At 38.6% G+C, this 17,500-nt stretch overlaps 1 protein-coding gene across 3 annotated transcripts in view; it reads right to left on the bottom strand.

The window, feature by feature from the left end:
• LOC138033147 (disks large homolog 5-like) overlaps positions 1-17,500 on the bottom strand; it is a 28,213-nt gene that overhangs the window by 5,250 nt on the left and 5,463 nt on the right. For all 3 annotated transcript variants that reach the window (XR_011128580.1, XM_068880912.1, XM_068880913.1), the window contains exons 4-18: positions 16,170-16,202; positions 15,926-16,050; positions 15,102-15,201; positions 13,892-13,967; positions 13,247-13,350; positions 9,272-10,719; positions 7,605-7,758; positions 6,610-7,023; positions 6,022-6,124; positions 5,020-5,065; positions 4,493-4,666; positions 3,441-3,613; positions 1,372-1,413; positions 1,061-1,162; positions 267-498 (exon numbers count right to left, since the gene is read on the bottom strand). Coding sequence is in view for 2 of the 3 variants with exons in the window: in XM_068880912.1 (XP_068737013.1) it covers positions 267-498; positions 1,061-1,162; positions 1,372-1,413; positions 3,441-3,613; positions 4,493-4,666; positions 5,020-5,065; positions 6,022-6,124; positions 6,610-7,023; positions 7,605-7,758; positions 9,272-10,719; positions 13,247-13,350; positions 13,892-13,967; positions 15,102-15,201; positions 15,926-16,050; positions 16,170-16,202 (3,326 nt within the window). In the remaining variant the exon portion in view is untranslated. The remainder of the gene's footprint in view (positions 1-266; positions 499-1,060; positions 1,163-1,371; positions 1,414-3,440; positions 3,614-4,492; positions 4,667-5,019; positions 5,066-6,021; positions 6,125-6,609; positions 7,024-7,604; positions 7,759-9,271; positions 10,720-13,246; positions 13,351-13,891; positions 13,968-15,101; positions 15,202-15,925; positions 16,051-16,169; positions 16,203-17,500) is intronic.

Genomic DNA, 17,500 nt, shown 5'->3' with positions numbered 1-17,500 from the left:
AAGTGTGAGGATCACTTCAGTCTTTCGAAAAGAACATTGGGGAGTATGTAGCAACAAAGGGGGGAAGCAATTATTATTTATTAAGTGGCAAGGAGGTGACCAAGCACCTGCAACTACACAAAGCCAATTACTTACGCCAAATGGAGCAAGGAGGGAACCAAACTACCCTTGAACTCCCCCTTGATGAAGTGCTGCACTTTCTGCCCTTAGTTTTAACTTTGCTTATCTTACATTAGCCTGAACATGAAAAAATTCAAGCCACAAACCTGATGTGTTTGGGAGATTTGAACTTGATAAAGAGGATAATTGGGTAGACCTGTAGTGCATGAAGGCGCTCCACTGCTGGTGGACTGACATCCAACAAACAGTGTTTGTCAGTTACTTGTTTTATTGATGCCATTGTGGTGCAGCAAAGCTGATGCCCTTTCCAAGCATAATCTACATATGTTCCATTTGCCATTCCTTTCTCTACTGTCTCTTCTGGTGCATTTACTACTTCTAAAACACAAAATGAAATTAAAATACACTACTGAGAAAAGACAAGCATGTTAAAAAAATCAGCCACTTACAACTGTTTTTAACTCTCTCCCTCCTAAGAGTAACAATTACCGATTTTACTGTCTAATGCCAGATGATTGTATCAATGTGGAATCCCTTAATGGACGAAAGGCTTGAATACAGGGATTTGTTTAAAAATCACACCAAAAATAAACTCCCTTTAATTTTTCAAAATTGGGAATATAACTAAAGATACTACGAGCAGACTAAAAGAACTTTCTCTGTAGAAAATCATTAACTTTGTTTAATTAATAATATAAAATAGTCTTGATGAGGAGATGACACCACTGAATGAAAATAAATGGTTGTCACTAGCTTACAACATTATATTTTGCCCAAACTAAGAGACATTAACAGTTAAAAAATGACTAAAAACTCAAATGTCAGCCCAAATAATTATCTTTGAGCTAAATATTACAATTAAATGACAACCATCATCTATTCTGTGGGAAATAATTAACAACAAAGTAACAAGAAAATTTAGGTTGTTAAAGTGCTCTACCTGGTTTACAATGCACAAACTTATAGGGTATCTCTTCACAGAGTTTGTCATACAAAATATCAACTAAAGGACCAAACAGAATAACTGCTCTTGGAATGTGACCTAAAAAGAAGAAAAACCTTTGTGAGTGTGAGCTTCACAAAATTAGATAATTTGGCATGTTTAAATGAAAGAAATGGAATACCAGACTACGAGCAGTCTCTTTCTTCTCCTAGACCACACGGGCATGAATGTTACTATGAGCGTGATCCACCTATGCGTTGGATATGAGGAAGAAAGGACGACTGCTCGCAGTCTAATGGAATACTTACTGTCCAGTTTTTCCACGGTTTGATAAGAAGCTATACCCAAATCTTAAATGAGACATAAAAAAGCAAAAAAATAATCATTATGTTTAACGCAGGTGAAAGACTGTACCTGCTTCCACGGCTGAAGAGAGCAGCCTTCAAACTTTACTATATTCACTCATAACTTGTACTAGAATATTTTACTCATCAATGGGGAACCCCTGGGCATCAATGGGTTAATAATACTACCCACCCTCCCCCTCCCTCCTCAGAAACTGTGATCCCACTTAGATGACTCTGACTCTTTTCTGTACCCTTTCAACACAATAAATGAAGCAGCAAGTTCTTTTGTTAATGTAGAGAATTAAATTTGTAAATCAACAGTTTCTGGATACATATGTGTAGCTCTGTGAAGATTTGTGCTATGAAAGATCCACACAGCTTGTCAGTGATCTGTCAGAAATTATCAATCTTTATGGATTTTTGTTATCTTTCTTGTTTTTGAGATCTTGGTCATTTCAACTGGCCATAAAAGAACAATTATAAAACTAGGGGTAATCGAAGCTTAGGCGAGTGCGTTCGATGTTTGTAGGACGGTACAGGTTTGGTACAGGTAGCAACTGAGGGGGGAGGGTGGATGGTTCGTGCGATAGGGAAATGTTATTACAGTGGAACCCCGATACAACGATCCTCGATATAACGATATCCCCGGTAAAAAGATAAACATGCTATGTCCCGGCAAAAGTTACAGTAAAATGTATGGGACAGAACCCCGATATAACGATCTTCAATATAACGATATTCCCGATACAACGCTGAGTTCTTAGCGTACCGAGCGTAAAATCTTCCCCGATATAACGATATTACAGCATCAGTACGCAGATACAACTTCAAATGTTTAAGTTTTGTTTTGTTTTGTTTCCCTTTTACGATTCATACCACAGACTTTGTTGTGTAACCTTGATAACGTCTAATGCTTTGCAAATTGTGAGTCATTTGATACTCATTACAAGTTTAATTAAACAATATGTACAGTAGTAAAAAAGCACATGTTAATTTTATCCCGATATAAATATATTTTCGGTTATTTTAAGGCAATATCGTTATATCAGGAATCTCGTTATAACGATACCTCGATATAACGATCATATTCCACTGTACTGCATCTATGAACGTGACAACTTGTTAGACGTAATCATTAACTATTTATTTGGAATTCTACAAGTAGACAACTACTGAAAATTACTCTAAAATGAAACTATTACTTGCAAGTCTTTTCAGCTTGTGGTATTAAAGACCTAAGATTACTTTTGTGTGCTGAACGCTTGGACAAAATAAATTCAGTGAGCTGATTTCAATGCCATAAATATCACAAGTCATGATGAAATGGCGCCAACGAGCGTCATATCTCGGTAGATTTACTTTGTGGCACATGTACAAGGGCCGCCAAGCTTCACAACTCGGTTGATTTACTTTGAGGCACAACGGCCACCGAGCTACACAACTCGGTAGATTTACTTTGTAGCAGAACGGCCGCCGAGCTACACAACTCGGTAGATTCACTCTGTGGCACAAGGGCCGCTGAGCAAAACAAATCGGTTTGATGCAAGCGCAAGGAGTCGCACACATTTTCCAAGGACAGTGACGAACCATGCTTAATCCAAAGTAAAATTTTACCGACTTCAGTTGACAGACCTTCAGCAATCTTTCAGCTCTTTTCAACGATGAACGATGGAAGATTATCACACCTCACCAAACGCTAGAATAATGAACGCCGACGACGCACAAATCACCACGTGCGATAGTTCGTCAAAGTGAGGCAAAACGTAACCAAGCGCCTCAAAGCGAGGCAAAAGTGTGTCGATGACGAAAATGCAATCTCGAAAAATCTTCCCTTACAACACAAATTAGGGGTTGCGTTCTCGTACCTCAAACGCAATAAATATTCTTCGAGGTCCATCTCAACCTAACTTAAAATTACCACTGTCTGTCATCTTAGTTGCTCAACTGTGGTAACAATCTTAAGTACAGGCCATAGGGGGGCAAGCACTCTCTTTAACACAGCATCGTTTGCTTCAAAAATCCAATCATACCTGTAGAGCTTGTTGTTACACTATTAGCAGAGTCACTGCCCTCTCGTGAATGGTTCACTGACATTCCAGGCATGCCCTTTTTGCTTCTTCGAAAGAAGCTTCTTCTTCCAAGTTTGTATTCATCTCCATGAGCAAGAGCTAGACTTCTGCGCAAGAGAATCTCTTGTTCTGCCCTGGAAACACAACAGGAATTGGTCTCAGAAAGGAAAAAATGCTGACTTCCCTACTTCAAATTTTTACCCTGAAGTTTTACTGCTGTTTATCTCTAGATTATTCAGACCTCAAAGCAAAAGGATTCAAACACCAAGACATAATACAAACATAACTGTCTTATGATCATAAACGTTTCCACAATGATTGTGGCCCAGTTAAGAAGTGTCAAGTCTTCTAGCACTGGGCACTATTAAGGAAACTTTACATTGAAATAAACCAGAAAACCCATAAGGGTTGAAACGTGTAACAGCCCCTTGTGTTCTGGGAAACAAGTTTCTGAATATTCAATTTGCTAAGTACCATATTTGGAACAACAAGATCGAGGCATTTCCAAATATGGTACTTAGCACTGAAACATTCAACCAATCAGTTCGCACTGAATATTCAGAAGCTGTGAACGCCCGTTACACGTTTCAACCCTTATGGGTTTCTGAACTCATTGGTTTTTGAGGAGAGGGGAAAACCAGAGTACCTGGAGAAATACCTCTCAGAGCAGAGCAAAGAATCAACAAATTTGACCCACTTGTGACACTGAGTGGGGTACCTGAACACAGGACACATTGGTGGGAACCAAGTGCTTTCACCACTGCGCCAACCCCATTGGTTACCCACATCACTCAAATACAGTACTCCTTTCCTTGGAATCTCTATTCACACCTAAACCAATCAGCTGTGTAAAACTATATATCAGAAATTTATTTGGAAACGCCCATGGCAGCCATATTGAGAAAAGACTTTTTGTAAAATTATACAAATAATATTAAAGTAGTATCAGTGTGGTGAACTGGGAAGCAAACGACCATGTTAAGGTATCTTTCAGTACTGCAGTTTTCTCATACTTCATTCGGCTTGGTATCACTCCAATCTCTCTTCTCTGGGCATCTTCTTCATTGACAAGGCAAGCTCTCCAGCAGCCCATGTGGCCATTGTGCATTGTGTCTGTGACATAAAGAATGTCTCCTCTCTTGAAATTCAGCTCATCTTTTGAGTGCTGTGTACGGTCAAACAGGGCCCTAGCAATTAAATACCCACTTCAAACTCAAGAAACAGCAACAGGGGGAGGGGGAGGGAGGGAGGGGGGGGGGGAAAGGAGTCCATCAAAATGACAAACAAGCAATAATAATAACTGTAGCAAGTAATAATTATTGAAGAAGTATTTACACTAAAAGTATCATGACAGTCGGCACAAATATTGGAAAACTGGACAAAACCTTTCACACAAAAGGAGTCAGATTGCACCATTCAGTGAAGTCTTATTCATCCAATAAATACAATTTCATACACTAAACAGTCTCACTTATTACTATTTCTTAAGAACCATGAAACACCTCAACAGATTGTGAGAATCAAAAACAAAAAAATGTACCTGACATAAAACGAGTCACCCGAGTGATCTCTGAGAGAGTTGAACTCTGAAAAAGAAAAATAGAACCAAGATTAGTCACCGTAAATAACTAATTTCATACAGTTAACTTTTAATTAATGGTTAACTCTTCTACTCACTCTCACGCTTAACTTAGCCTTGAGAGCCACGAAAAATCACAAGCTGTAAACTGATTATGAGGGAGAAGTGATCCTCGGAGTTAAACATTAAGCAATAACTGGCGCTTATGGACATCTGAAAAATTCAGGTGGCTTCACGAAACAAATGAGCCCAAGAAATTAACCTCCTCTCAACTGAGTGGCTTCATAAGCTCAGTTGGTAGAGCATTGCACCAACATCGCAGAGGTCACAGGTTTTAATCCCCTTCAAGCTACCTGAATTTTTCAGGTGTCTTTATTAAGAGACAATTGATTCAAGTGTCCAGTGCTACAGTAAGTGAAAGGATCAATTCTCTCATTCGTCTAAAACTCACACTTCAAATATACACTCTTGCAAACTGATTGTAACATCTAAATTCAGATATTAGGGAATTTAAGAAAGGACGATGGCTAGGACTATGACAACGCCACAAAGCAATAATATCACTGGTTAAAAGAGCATAAATAATCGTGCTGCATGTGCAGCACAGATTTTAGCAAGTATGTTTGTGGTCCTCTGCATAACGACGACGTGAAATCACCAAATTTGAAGTTTTGACGACAATGTAAGCAAGCAAAAGAGAATCCTTCATTCTCTATTTTAAATTTGAAACCGTTTGTACCGATTTATTTTTAGGATACTTTGCCCACATTATACGACACGAACTAGACTGAATAATCACGAAAGACTTACGATAGATCCAAGTTATATTTTGAGGTGACATTTTCGTCGACCGTCGCCGTCATAGATCTTAAATTCCCTAATATTATAAGTGACTGTTGCTGTTTTGACTCAATCAGTAGGTGTGAAGGAGGGGGAAGGGGTGCATAAGTGGAAATAACTTACTTGTGGGGTTATACTGCAACAACATCTGGACCGTCTCAGTGGGTTTACACAACTCCAACATGGCTTGCTCTGCCGTAACTGATGTTAAATCCACACCATTGAGCTGTGAATAAATAAATACAACTGTTTATTGATTCCTTCATGGCAACAACAGAAAGGAATATAGGGAGAACCATTATTATTTCATGAGGGGAGCTAGAGTAATGTAAGTGACCATGTAAACAAAGATGTGATAAGACCGCAGAATAACCAAAAAATAAGCCTGATTATGTAGAGCTAACTCAGGCATCTTGCATAAAATGCTAATTTTAGCAACCTCAGGTGTACGGTGAGTGGTGATTCATGATTTGCGAGCATGAGTTACAGGCTGGTATGCAAGTGAAATCAGTGGCAGAAGCTCTGATTTTTCAGTACAACACTTTTTTAAAAGAAGTCCTTTGGATATATTAAACTGGTCATAAGTGTAGGAAAATTGCAAACCCACTGACTGCAAAAAGTAATAAGGGCCATAGCCTTTGCAAAAGAGATGAATAACAAATTAGCATTATTCGTTCTCTCTTGCAACTTATTGTTATTCTGTTCTCTTACTTCTAACAAGTGGTCACCAACTTTGAGTCCAGATGATTTGACAGCCTCATCATCAGTTTGAATTTCTGTTACAAATATCCCAGTAGCATTGCCACCCGCAATACTGAAACCTAATGAGCTTGGACTTTTTGTGTAGAAAGCATAACGCAGGTCACCCGGAGGTTCATTGTCAATGATTGGTAGAATCTCGCCGTTTCTTCTGATTGGTGGAGTATTGCTTTCCCCATCATGTTTCTTTCTATTGACTAGCGTACTGCATGTGGTGCTTGCTTCTGATTGGGTGGATAAAGAATCTGATGTGTCTTTAAACTTATCAGGGTTGAACTGGGCAAGAATGGTTACACTGTTGCCAGATTGCTTCAGGATCATTGCTGCCTGTTCGTATGTCGCACACCTCAAATTGACACCATTATACTGCAAAGATAAAAGTACTGTAAAATCCTCTGGACTTAGTTGCTAAAAGCATGCATTGTGTAAACCTGTGTTATACATGTACATGTATGCCAACACCCACATACCGATAATCTATTACAGTGCAGAGCTGAACTTTTGAAGAATAGCTATATCCCAAAATGTATTAGCATTTGGTACATGTCTACAGCAGCTTATATTCTAACTATTTAAATTTTTTTTTTTAAAGTCTTATCTCGTATTATCACGTTTTTTAGACCTGTGAGGGTTTAGAAGTTGATATTTTTTAATAAAGTTAATATTATCATCATACACCTACAGGGTGGGATTTAATCAATAGTCAGCACTAACAATAAGTAAACAACTCAGCCATGAATATACATGTAACAACAATCTTCAATACCCCCTCCACCCTAACATCATGAGTTTCCCTTCCCTACCCTCCTGATTCAGATAATAAGTCCTGCTATCTCACATATTGAGTACAAACCATTGTTAACAATAATTTACTTTTTAGCTTATGTTTGGACATCTATTGCTTAATTCCATATACAGAGTATGGTGATCAGTACAGAATCAATCACCTCTAATAGCTGATCCCCGTATTTAAGTCCTGCTTTGGCTGCAACACTCCCCTCAGTAACAGAAGAGACGATGACTCCCCCCTGACAGGCAGCAGCAATGGAAATGCCCAAGGTATCTTTCTTTTCAATTTGCACCAAGCGAGGTTCATGATCCCTGAAGCAAAATAATAAATGATCATCATTATTTTGATTACCATCTTGTGGCAACAAGATGTCCAGAAGATCACCTTCTTAGATGCGTGCATCATTTAAATTGTGTCAATATAAACAAATACAACCCAATTCTCATGCTAAGCAATAAAAACCACTATACACCTGTAATTATTAAAGCTTTAATCTTATAATTAATGTTCTTCTGATTGACTAACTCAAACTAAATTACAGAAATTAAGATCAGATCCAAGCAAATGCATTGTTGTCAATAGGTAAATGTAGATGGTGTTTCTAAAGACTAACAGGAACACTTCCTTGTTTGCCAATATCGCTGCCACATTTATATCAAGAGCCAAGACTACCGAGTGTTAAAAATTAATGTGATACCCTAGCTCAAGTACAGTGGCCAAGAATGACTATACAGTGTACATGTAATTATGGTCAGTGGGCACCCCCTAAAAGAGTGCCCAAGGAAATGCGTACAGATTTGATTGTCACTATTTTAAGAATATTATGTCTATGCTGACTTCTAATTCAGCACTGGTTGCCAATTTGGTGAATAAACTATTACTACTTTAAGAATCTAGTAATGTAGTCTTGTCAGTCTCGTAATTCTTGAGGTTTTTATTTTTCACTTAACTATTGTTAATCCCATACAATCCTAGGGGCCTCAGTAACTGGTGTAATCTAAATGGTGTCCTAGCGGTTTTCTCCCACGTTTTCTTTCTTTGTTAAATTATCAGGCATTATAATGATATTCCTGGCAAAGGACATGTGGAATAAATAAATTTATAAACATTATCATATTCTGCATGCATCTCATTTGCTGTATCTCTGGGTTCGTGTGCTGGAGTTTGTGGATTCAAATCCTGTCCAAACCACCACCCAACATCTAAATTTAGCATAATGTAAACGGAAGATGGAAGTGGTCCTTGCACTTAACTGAACAATTTAAGCAATTGTCACTTTAAAGACACCTGAAAATTTCACACGGCTTCAACAGGATTCACATCCATGACGTCTGCGGCGATGCCTGTGCAATGCTCTTGACTACCAATTGACCTACGATTGCAGTCAGTTGGGAGCAGCTCATTTTATGGGGCTCATGTGTTTCCATGAAATGACTGACGAATGAAAGAAGGGTTATAGACAAAAGATAACCTGCACTTCAAATAAACATTAATTTTCTTTCATTAGCTGACTGCCTGACTAACTACCTAACCCTAACCCACAGTGACATCTGAAAAAATGGTTAGACTTTCCATGAGTCTTATCTGACAAGGACGATTACCCTTAGCCCCAGTCTCACAACAACATTTTTGAGAAAGGTACTTGTAAAGCCTTTAATGGTTTTGATGTCTGATTTACAGGGCCGCTGTGACTGGCATAGCTGTCATAGTAACTACACTAAAGGCAGGGCCTACTACTACTACAGTACTACTCTAACTCATCTTGAATGCTATTTAATTTTCGCTAATTAAGGCAATTATGGTGGAAATATTTAAATTTCTTACCTATTCAAAGTGTCATCAGTGGATGCAAGTGGGCCACTAAAGTCAAATGCCAGAGCAGGCTCACCATCATTTGCTGGCACAATGGGAGTTGACGGAATAACGACTGGTGTGGTGCGACCTGATGATGGTATTGAATAAGCTGAACTGACAGACCCACTGCAAAAACTGGATGTTGTTGTTTTAGGATAAGAAGTAACACATGACAAAGAGGTTGGTAAACTAATTCGATGTGGCTTGTGCCTTGTTTTTGGTGCTGTATCATACATAGTTGTTGATAAGCGTTTGATATTATGTTCACTGCCTTCTGCGCTGTGAGATGAGCCATGTCTGCTGTGGAAGCCTTTTCCAGAATGATCTCCCTTTAATTTTGCCTGTTTTTGTTTGTCGTTGCACTGCACTGGAAAACACTGTTGGCTCTCAGCTGAAAGTTCTCCACAGTTCTGCACTGAATGGCTCTTTGCAGTATAATATGGCACAGTTGTGGACTTCATCACAGCTACATTGGCTGGGGGGCCATATGGGCTTGACTTGGGTGGAGTCAAAGCCAGGGGATCTCCATGACTAGCTGAATAGCACCCGAAACTGGATAATACAGGACTACTTCCTACAGCCTGGTAATGTCTTGAAGAAGGTGCAGATCGAGGACGTGAAACATTGTTAGGAAAATACCGGTCTGTTTTTTTACGCATGACCACAGTGTTTTCAGCTTTCTCAACAACTGAGGGTGAATCTGACAGAAGATGACCAGTAGATACCAGAGCAAGTGGTGACATCACATGCATGTCATCTTCCTGTGAACTTGTATTCAGAACTTCTTGTGTTGGTGAAGTTATAGCCGACATGTAAGAACAGCTTCGCAAAGGGGGCATAGGCCTTTCCTTATGTGTTAACTGTACAGGCATTGAATGCCGAGGTGAATGACTAAGTGGACTTGATCTCGTCACTGGTTTTCTTACCTTGAAGTAAGAACGGCCACGAGAAGTTGAACCCGCAGAAGATGAGGCAAGATGTGGTGAGCTGCCTTCCTCTGTAGAAAGATCACCACTGGAATCAGTCTGTTTTCCATGCAATGGTTCTTCATAGAGAGGCGTCAGTGAAGATAATGACTGTAAGACTGGTTCAGAAATAGAATCAGGCGTGGATGATATTTGGTCATCAGGAAGAGGAGAGCTTTTTCCTGAGCAATATGCAGATGATGATTCCTGCTGAGACAATAATAATTCATTTGAACTTTCTGAGTTAGTGATTCTTTCCCTGGTAAGTTCAGCTTCCCGGCAGATGTCATTTTCTTGAGTGATTTTGTTGTTGACTTCTTCCAAGAGCGATTGAAGTACTTGTGTTCGTGACGAAGTTCCAGACAACTTCTGAACTGTGAGACTTACAAAGCTTGTTGACAACAGACTTTCCACTTCCATTTGGTTGAGGTTTTCAACTGATGTACCATTAATCTAATAATTAGACATTTAAAATTCTGAGTTATTTTTCCCAGTACCTGCATACAGCTATTATCACATATGGGGCAGAACTACTGAACGCTCATTGGCTTAGAGAGAGGGCATTTCTCCGTAATTACAAGGGCACTTGGTAATCAAGAGGGAATGATTACTTGATCTTGATTGGTTAACAGTCAGTTGCTTATCCAGAGCAAGTGAAGTTACAAGAGAAACTTCTTCCAGATTAAACTACTTTTTTTGTCCACATATTAATACATTTAAAGCGCTGTTTCTGTTGACAGCAACGATTTATTGAATTGAACTTTAACCAAATGGGAGCGTGTTGATTGTCATTTGTCGCGGCACTGTACAGGCTTCCCTCAATAATTTTGCCCTTTATGTGATAATGAAGCATGTAATCGCAATGTGCCCTTGTGCCATTAAGGATTAATTTCACTTGTATTTTCAAAGTTTTCCAAAAACTTTGAAAATACATGTATGTGTGAAATTAATCCTTAATTGCCCTCAGGTCCATGAGATTACATATACAAACAGAGTCTGATTACGGCATATATGTTACAAGGTCCCATAATTCATGAGTCAAATGGTCAATGAGTCAATGAGTCATGAGTCAATGAGACTCACAGTCAATATAGCAATAATTTATTGATTAAGCCTGAGCCCTTGTTTCAGTGATTAGGCCTAAGCACTCTCTGAAATTTTTGCTTTCAGGGTTAGGGTTAGGGTTAGGGTTAGGGTTAGGGTAACTGCACTAACTCATTGACTCATTGACTCATAAATACTTGATACTCATAAGTTACAGGGTTATCCTTGATAAACGTATGTCCAGGATTGCACCTAATTAGATGCACACCCAATTTTGACATCCAATACGAAATGCCCCTTTTTATGTGTACGCATTAACTATTAACTACCTATTTCAAACAATAAGGTAGGAGTAAAGGTTAGCGTTATTTTTATGTTAGGGTAAATGCAGCTGTTTATCTTTACTTGCGGAGCAGCATTTTTGGGACATTTTGTGAGGTTAATTGTGTGTATTGCGAGACACGAGTGATGTTGAAGTTGGAGGAAAGAGCAAGGGGACAATTTGTGATGCATAATTATTGAAATCAGCATGCGTCTACTTAGGGTCAATCCTGGACATATCTGCCTTGATGTAAAAAGATGAGAAACTTTTTCTGTTTTGTTCCCTCAAGTTAAGCTTTCAATTATTTTGTCTTAAGTTTCCATTGTGTAACATCATCTGCAACTGCACACGTTTTTTACAAGTATACCGGTAAGCCTAGTTGGGAGCTCTCGAATGGTCTTAGGTCAACCCTTGATGTTAACCTTGTCCTTAACTACCAACTTTACTCATTCCTTTTTTGCAAGTATTGGAAAGTATTAATTAAAACTTTTCAGTTTTCCAAAGGAAAATGCAATGGAAGTTGCTGCTCATCTCTCACAGACAGTACACCAAGTACATACGCTTCAAATCCGGTTTCAATAATACCATTCAATGTCAATTTTTACTCTGCTTGCAAAAATGCTCTAACTGATATCATTTAATCAGGATCCCAAATAACAGCTCAGTTTACAAGGATAAATGAGTTCATGTGCTCAGTAAAAGAGGCATGCAAAAGACAACAAGTAGCTTTTTATTTAAAGCGCATTCACTGAAACCAGGGACACCTCGATAATTTACAGAAGCCGACCCCACAGTCACTAAAGCATGACCGGTCAATGAAAACGTTGTGATTTCATTGCTTTGTACCGGACAACAGTTTCCCTGGACCTGAAAATGTTTGAATCTATTGTTTCAGCTCTACCCTCTGATTGGTTTTCATTATCTGGGCAGCCCCGGATTCAGAGAATGCACTGTAATAAAAACTAATTTCCATTTCTGTACTTTTTCCACTTTAGCAACTGCGTAATATATCATTCTAGACCATGAAAACAAAAATAAGTGAGTAGATAAAATGAGGTTAAATGAGTTGAACTGAGTTCACAACTAGGAGCGACTGAAGTCAGTTGTTGACAGTGGTTTTGTTATATTTGCACAAGAATTGGATTCTTCGTGCTTTGCATGGTACAGCTTATTCACGGGTATGGTGGGAAGAGGGAGCATTTTGTGTGGTGTTTAGGGGTTTTTTCCCCCCCCCCCCCCCCCCCCCCCCATCCTCTATTTTCCACTGTTTATCAGTGTTACAGGTGCTTCTCTTTTTGAGGGCATGAGGGCTCATGGCTGGTTTGTCAGGTCTTGCCAGCCATTGGTGCAGTCTCCTTCTTGAAGCTGGCTGCCAATAGTGGAAGCTCCAGGATGGCTCAGGCACCCAACCTTCACTTAGCGATGCAGTTGTTAACTGATGTTTATGACAGTGACATCTCAGTTAAATGCTCAGTCTCCCTTCTCAAATAAATAAAACAAAATTCTACTGTCAAAAAAAAATTAGCGATAGCCTAGATCTTGGCAACGAAGGCAGGCCGGCCTAATTAACCACACTCAGTCTGGCTTACCTCATACAATTAAATAGTTACTTACAGTTACGATCCTGTCACCAACAGCTATTGTTCCATCATCTGCCGCTGCACTGCCAGGCAAAATGGCTGTGATATGACTTAAGCTGTCAACTCTGATGCCCATCTCTGCAAAAAAGAGCCAAAAAGGCATAGATAATTATCAATAATATTATATTTGCTCAAGTTAGTAGTTGAGCATGAGACTTCTCATAAAAGGGTCTGGTTTCTCAACAAAAATCAGACCAACACACCATTAAGTCTTTTTCCATAGAAAAGGCTGCCTTTGTTATGATGTCTGCAAATGGTTAGACTTCTGAATAATCTTTCTTTATAAAGGCACTTAAACGTGGGCTGCATCTCAAAACACTATCTAAATTTTGTGGGATGTTGCAGACCCCACCCAGTTCTCAGTAATGCTGCATCCTCTTTTGGACCATTTGAATATATATGTTGTGGTTAAATTTTTCCTTTTCTTTGTTTCAGACTATAATAATAATAACTATGAGACAAAGGAAAGTAATAAACAAACTAATCTGAGAAAACGTCAACTGACAAAACATTTCAACTACAATGTACACATAAACAGTTTGTTGTAGGAAATATTCATTTTAGTTTCATTGACATTTTCATGAATGCAAAACGTCAATTTTTTGGTTTTCAAACACACCTTTGTTGTTTCTTAGCAGCAAACTAACAGGATGAAGAAGTGACTGGGATCCAGTTAATCGCTTTCTTTTCACAGTCTAAAATAACACAACAGCACACCAAAAAAGGTATTAGTGTGAAGGAGAGGATGATTCTAATTAAGACAGTTTTTGCAAATTAATGAATTTATGTTGTTTCAGGCAAGTGCCTCTTACACCAGTTGAACCTAAGACAATCCAATCCCACTACTGGCACAGATGCTCCTAACACCTAACCAATCTTTTGCAGGATGCAAAAGAACATTATCTGAATACAGTTTGATGACTAAATCCTACAAATGGCACCTTAAGGACATTCGCGCCCATTGCTACTGCGCATCCTAACAGCGCACGCAAATTCACATGCCACGTCATGCATCGAGCGTGCGCTAAGTACTAAAATGAACAATGATAGGGCAGATGGCCATTGCTATAGCTTTGCTTGGATTTAACGATCTTGGATGTTCGGTGACCCCTACTTTTCTTTTCAGAAACAGATTTTATTTACAATTATCTCCACATTGTCCAAAAATGAACAAAAAAACTGATGAGGGAAGTTAAAAAAATTCCAAGATTTCTGTCCTTGAGACATGGAATCCAGCCATTTTGCGGCTGAAAGGCGCATGAAACTATGGTTGCTAAATGCAAACTTGTTCTTTAAGGAACCTCAACAGTTAACTACATTCACTTGATGGGTCCACTTAAACAAAGTTTGGTAGAGAACATTTCACTTCAAAGATGTAATTGCAATATTTTTGGGCTTACAGACACTGTGGCCTTATTGGCTAAAGAAGACGGATTTTTTCAGATTTAGGGTGTTCTTGCGGGCAAGTTCTCTCCAAAATGAAGTTGGTGACCTGCCATTTTTTTAACATTCTGCCCAATGGTAAAATTTGCAGAAAAAATCGATGTTAGAAGATTTTCGCGCGAACGTCCTTAAAGGAAAAAGCATAAACAGCGAAATGAAACACCAAAACACCATCATTGTATGACTGCACTGTACAATGAATACTACACAGCTTACAGAGAATATGAAAATTAATATTGGATGGTCATCACCTGGAATCCTGGTTAGGTAACTAAATAAAATACATAACTTGGAAAAAGAAATTGCTATCTTGTAGACTTTAAGCTATTGACAGTCTAAATTAAGACCTTAAAAGTATTATTTAGAACACTGCTAAGTACACTGACCATGTTAATCACATCACCACGGCTGATAGCTTGAACTGCTGTGCGATATTCAACATTTGTCAAGTCAATGTTATTAACCTTTAGAACACAGTCATTCACCCTATCATGGAAAGCACAAACATACGGCATTAATAGAGAAAATAACACTTTCAGCTTATTAAACAGACAATGAATGTAATTAAGAAGGTGTGTTGTTCTTCTTTGACAGTTGAAATATATTATGGCTGCAATCTAAATAATAGTGTTAGTATTGTATTTCACATTGCATGTACATGTATGCAGTTGAAACCTAAGTATGAATAGTTCTTTGTTGGGCACAACTTTCCTTGTCCCAAGGCTGATTGGATACATGTAAGTATCAGTTCAGGAAGCTCTTTCCACCAGGTCAAGTTCAAGTGTGAAGATGATTGTGAGTTAGTAGTACCTTCATAAAATTCATAACAGGCTCATGCTTGCTAACTTGAAGGCACCAGTTTCCAAGCTCATCAATAATATTGGGCATTAGATTGAATGTAAATAATCATTTCAGTCGAATGCAGTCAACTCCAGCTTTGTGAACACCAAACTATTAAGGAGAAGAGCCAAACATATACAGGCACTCCTGTAACATGTATATCGTGGAGTAGCAGTCCACAGCAGAGACATATGATGATATAACATAAATGAGATCAACTCCAATTAGCCTAATTCCACGTGAACGAAATAGAATGTACAGTATTCTTGTACTTGCAGAAGGTCGGGAGGCATTGACATTACACAAATTCGACCAGCTTTGAAATGCATGTAATCATGTTTAACCTCAAACATGCCGATAAGAATCTTACCTAAGCTTGCCATCAGCAATGCTTCCTTTGGCAACATTAGTGATGACAATGGAGAAACTGTTGGCGACGGCAGGTTTGTCCCTTCCACCAGCGATTGCAATGCCAAGATCATCATCCAAATTCTCCTACAAACAAATTAACCATTATTAAACCTGAACTGAGCTGCCCTGATTAGCTACCTGCTACTGTTTGTATCGCTTCTGGTTTATGACAAGACAGTGACATAACCAGAGTTAACACTCACCCTCTCGAGCACTACAGACTCTGTTTCCCAATCCTAAAGGAGAAAACAATACCACAAGTCAAAGAAGTTTACCCAAGAACTTTTGTTCATATTTGATCACAGATCTCATTTTTTGAAGAAACATTCACGTGTCTATATGGCCTGCAGGGATTTTATGGTTTTGGCATCTCTATAAAGCGTACATAAATCACTCAAAAATGATTTTTCGATTCCGCCACTTTTTGACCCTGAAATCAAGCTTCAAAGTTCTCGCTTTTGCCATGCCCAATCAAGTTGACCGGGAGACAGCACAAGAAAGAGACTTGGTTCCAGAATCGACTGTGACATCATGTCAGGAACTACACGCCAAATTCAAATTTTTTGGAAGCTCATTTTTGCTTTGTTTCTTTGGTGGGCTCATAGCGTCAACTCTTCTTGCATTGCAAGTTGAGATGGTTTGTTTCATGTACTAACCCCTTCTTGAGCAACAAATTTTTATGTTGCAAAAAGTAGAGGTCGCTTTTACTTTCTGCAATGTGAAAATTTGTTGCGCAGAAGGTGGTAATACGCACAACAAACCATGCACAACAAGTTGCACAAAATATGGTGGCCATATTACTGGGTCTTAATTTATTACTGCACCAAAAAAAAACTACAAACTACATGTACTTTCAAATCCAACTTGGAATCTCATTTTTTCCTGCTCATAATTATATTAACAGGAGCTGGAAAGTTGATAACCTAAAAGGTGAATGCCATAACCATAATGATCCACTGACCCACTACAGCAGCCAAGAGCAATGAACAAACCTTTCAATAAGTGAAAAAGGCTTATTATGTATGAGGCCACATAATGCATAAGTACCACCGAGACAATTTTTCTTTTTTTCAATGCTTCTTCAAGTGCCGTTCACAGAATACTTTTGACAGTTTTAGTATTTAGTAGGATTTTGGGATTTTACTTTTGCTGACTCTGTACATACTTTTACTTGTCAATGACGCAGTTTCACTGACGTCTCTAATTAATTAAGGCATAATTCCAACACTCATTGTCATAGCGTCAACTCTTCACAAAGTGATTAATAGGCAGTTTGATTTACATAGCCCCCTGTACATGTAATTACATTAAATTCATTAACTCCTTGACCCCTGAGAAGAGACTTAATAGATTTTACTCGGTATAACACCAGACAATTTTACTCATCATTGGCTGGCAGTTCAGGAATCAATGGGTTAATAGCTCAAACCAGTTTCAACACTTGAAAGAAACGTTCTTATTATATGGAGGAGAGTGTTTTACTGGGAACTAAACCACTCGTAGATTCCATACACCACTTCATCCGGGACACGAG

The sequence above is a fragment of the Montipora capricornis genome, chromosome 14 (assembly GCF_036669925.1).
Source record: "Montipora capricornis isolate CH-2021 chromosome 14, ASM3666992v2, whole genome shotgun sequence".
In the NCBI taxonomy this organism is placed as follows: Eukaryota; Metazoa; Cnidaria; class Anthozoa; order Scleractinia; family Acroporidae; genus Montipora; species Montipora capricornis.
Note: the sequence above shows the minus strand (reverse complement) of the source record. Positions and strands in the feature narration are given on the sequence as shown.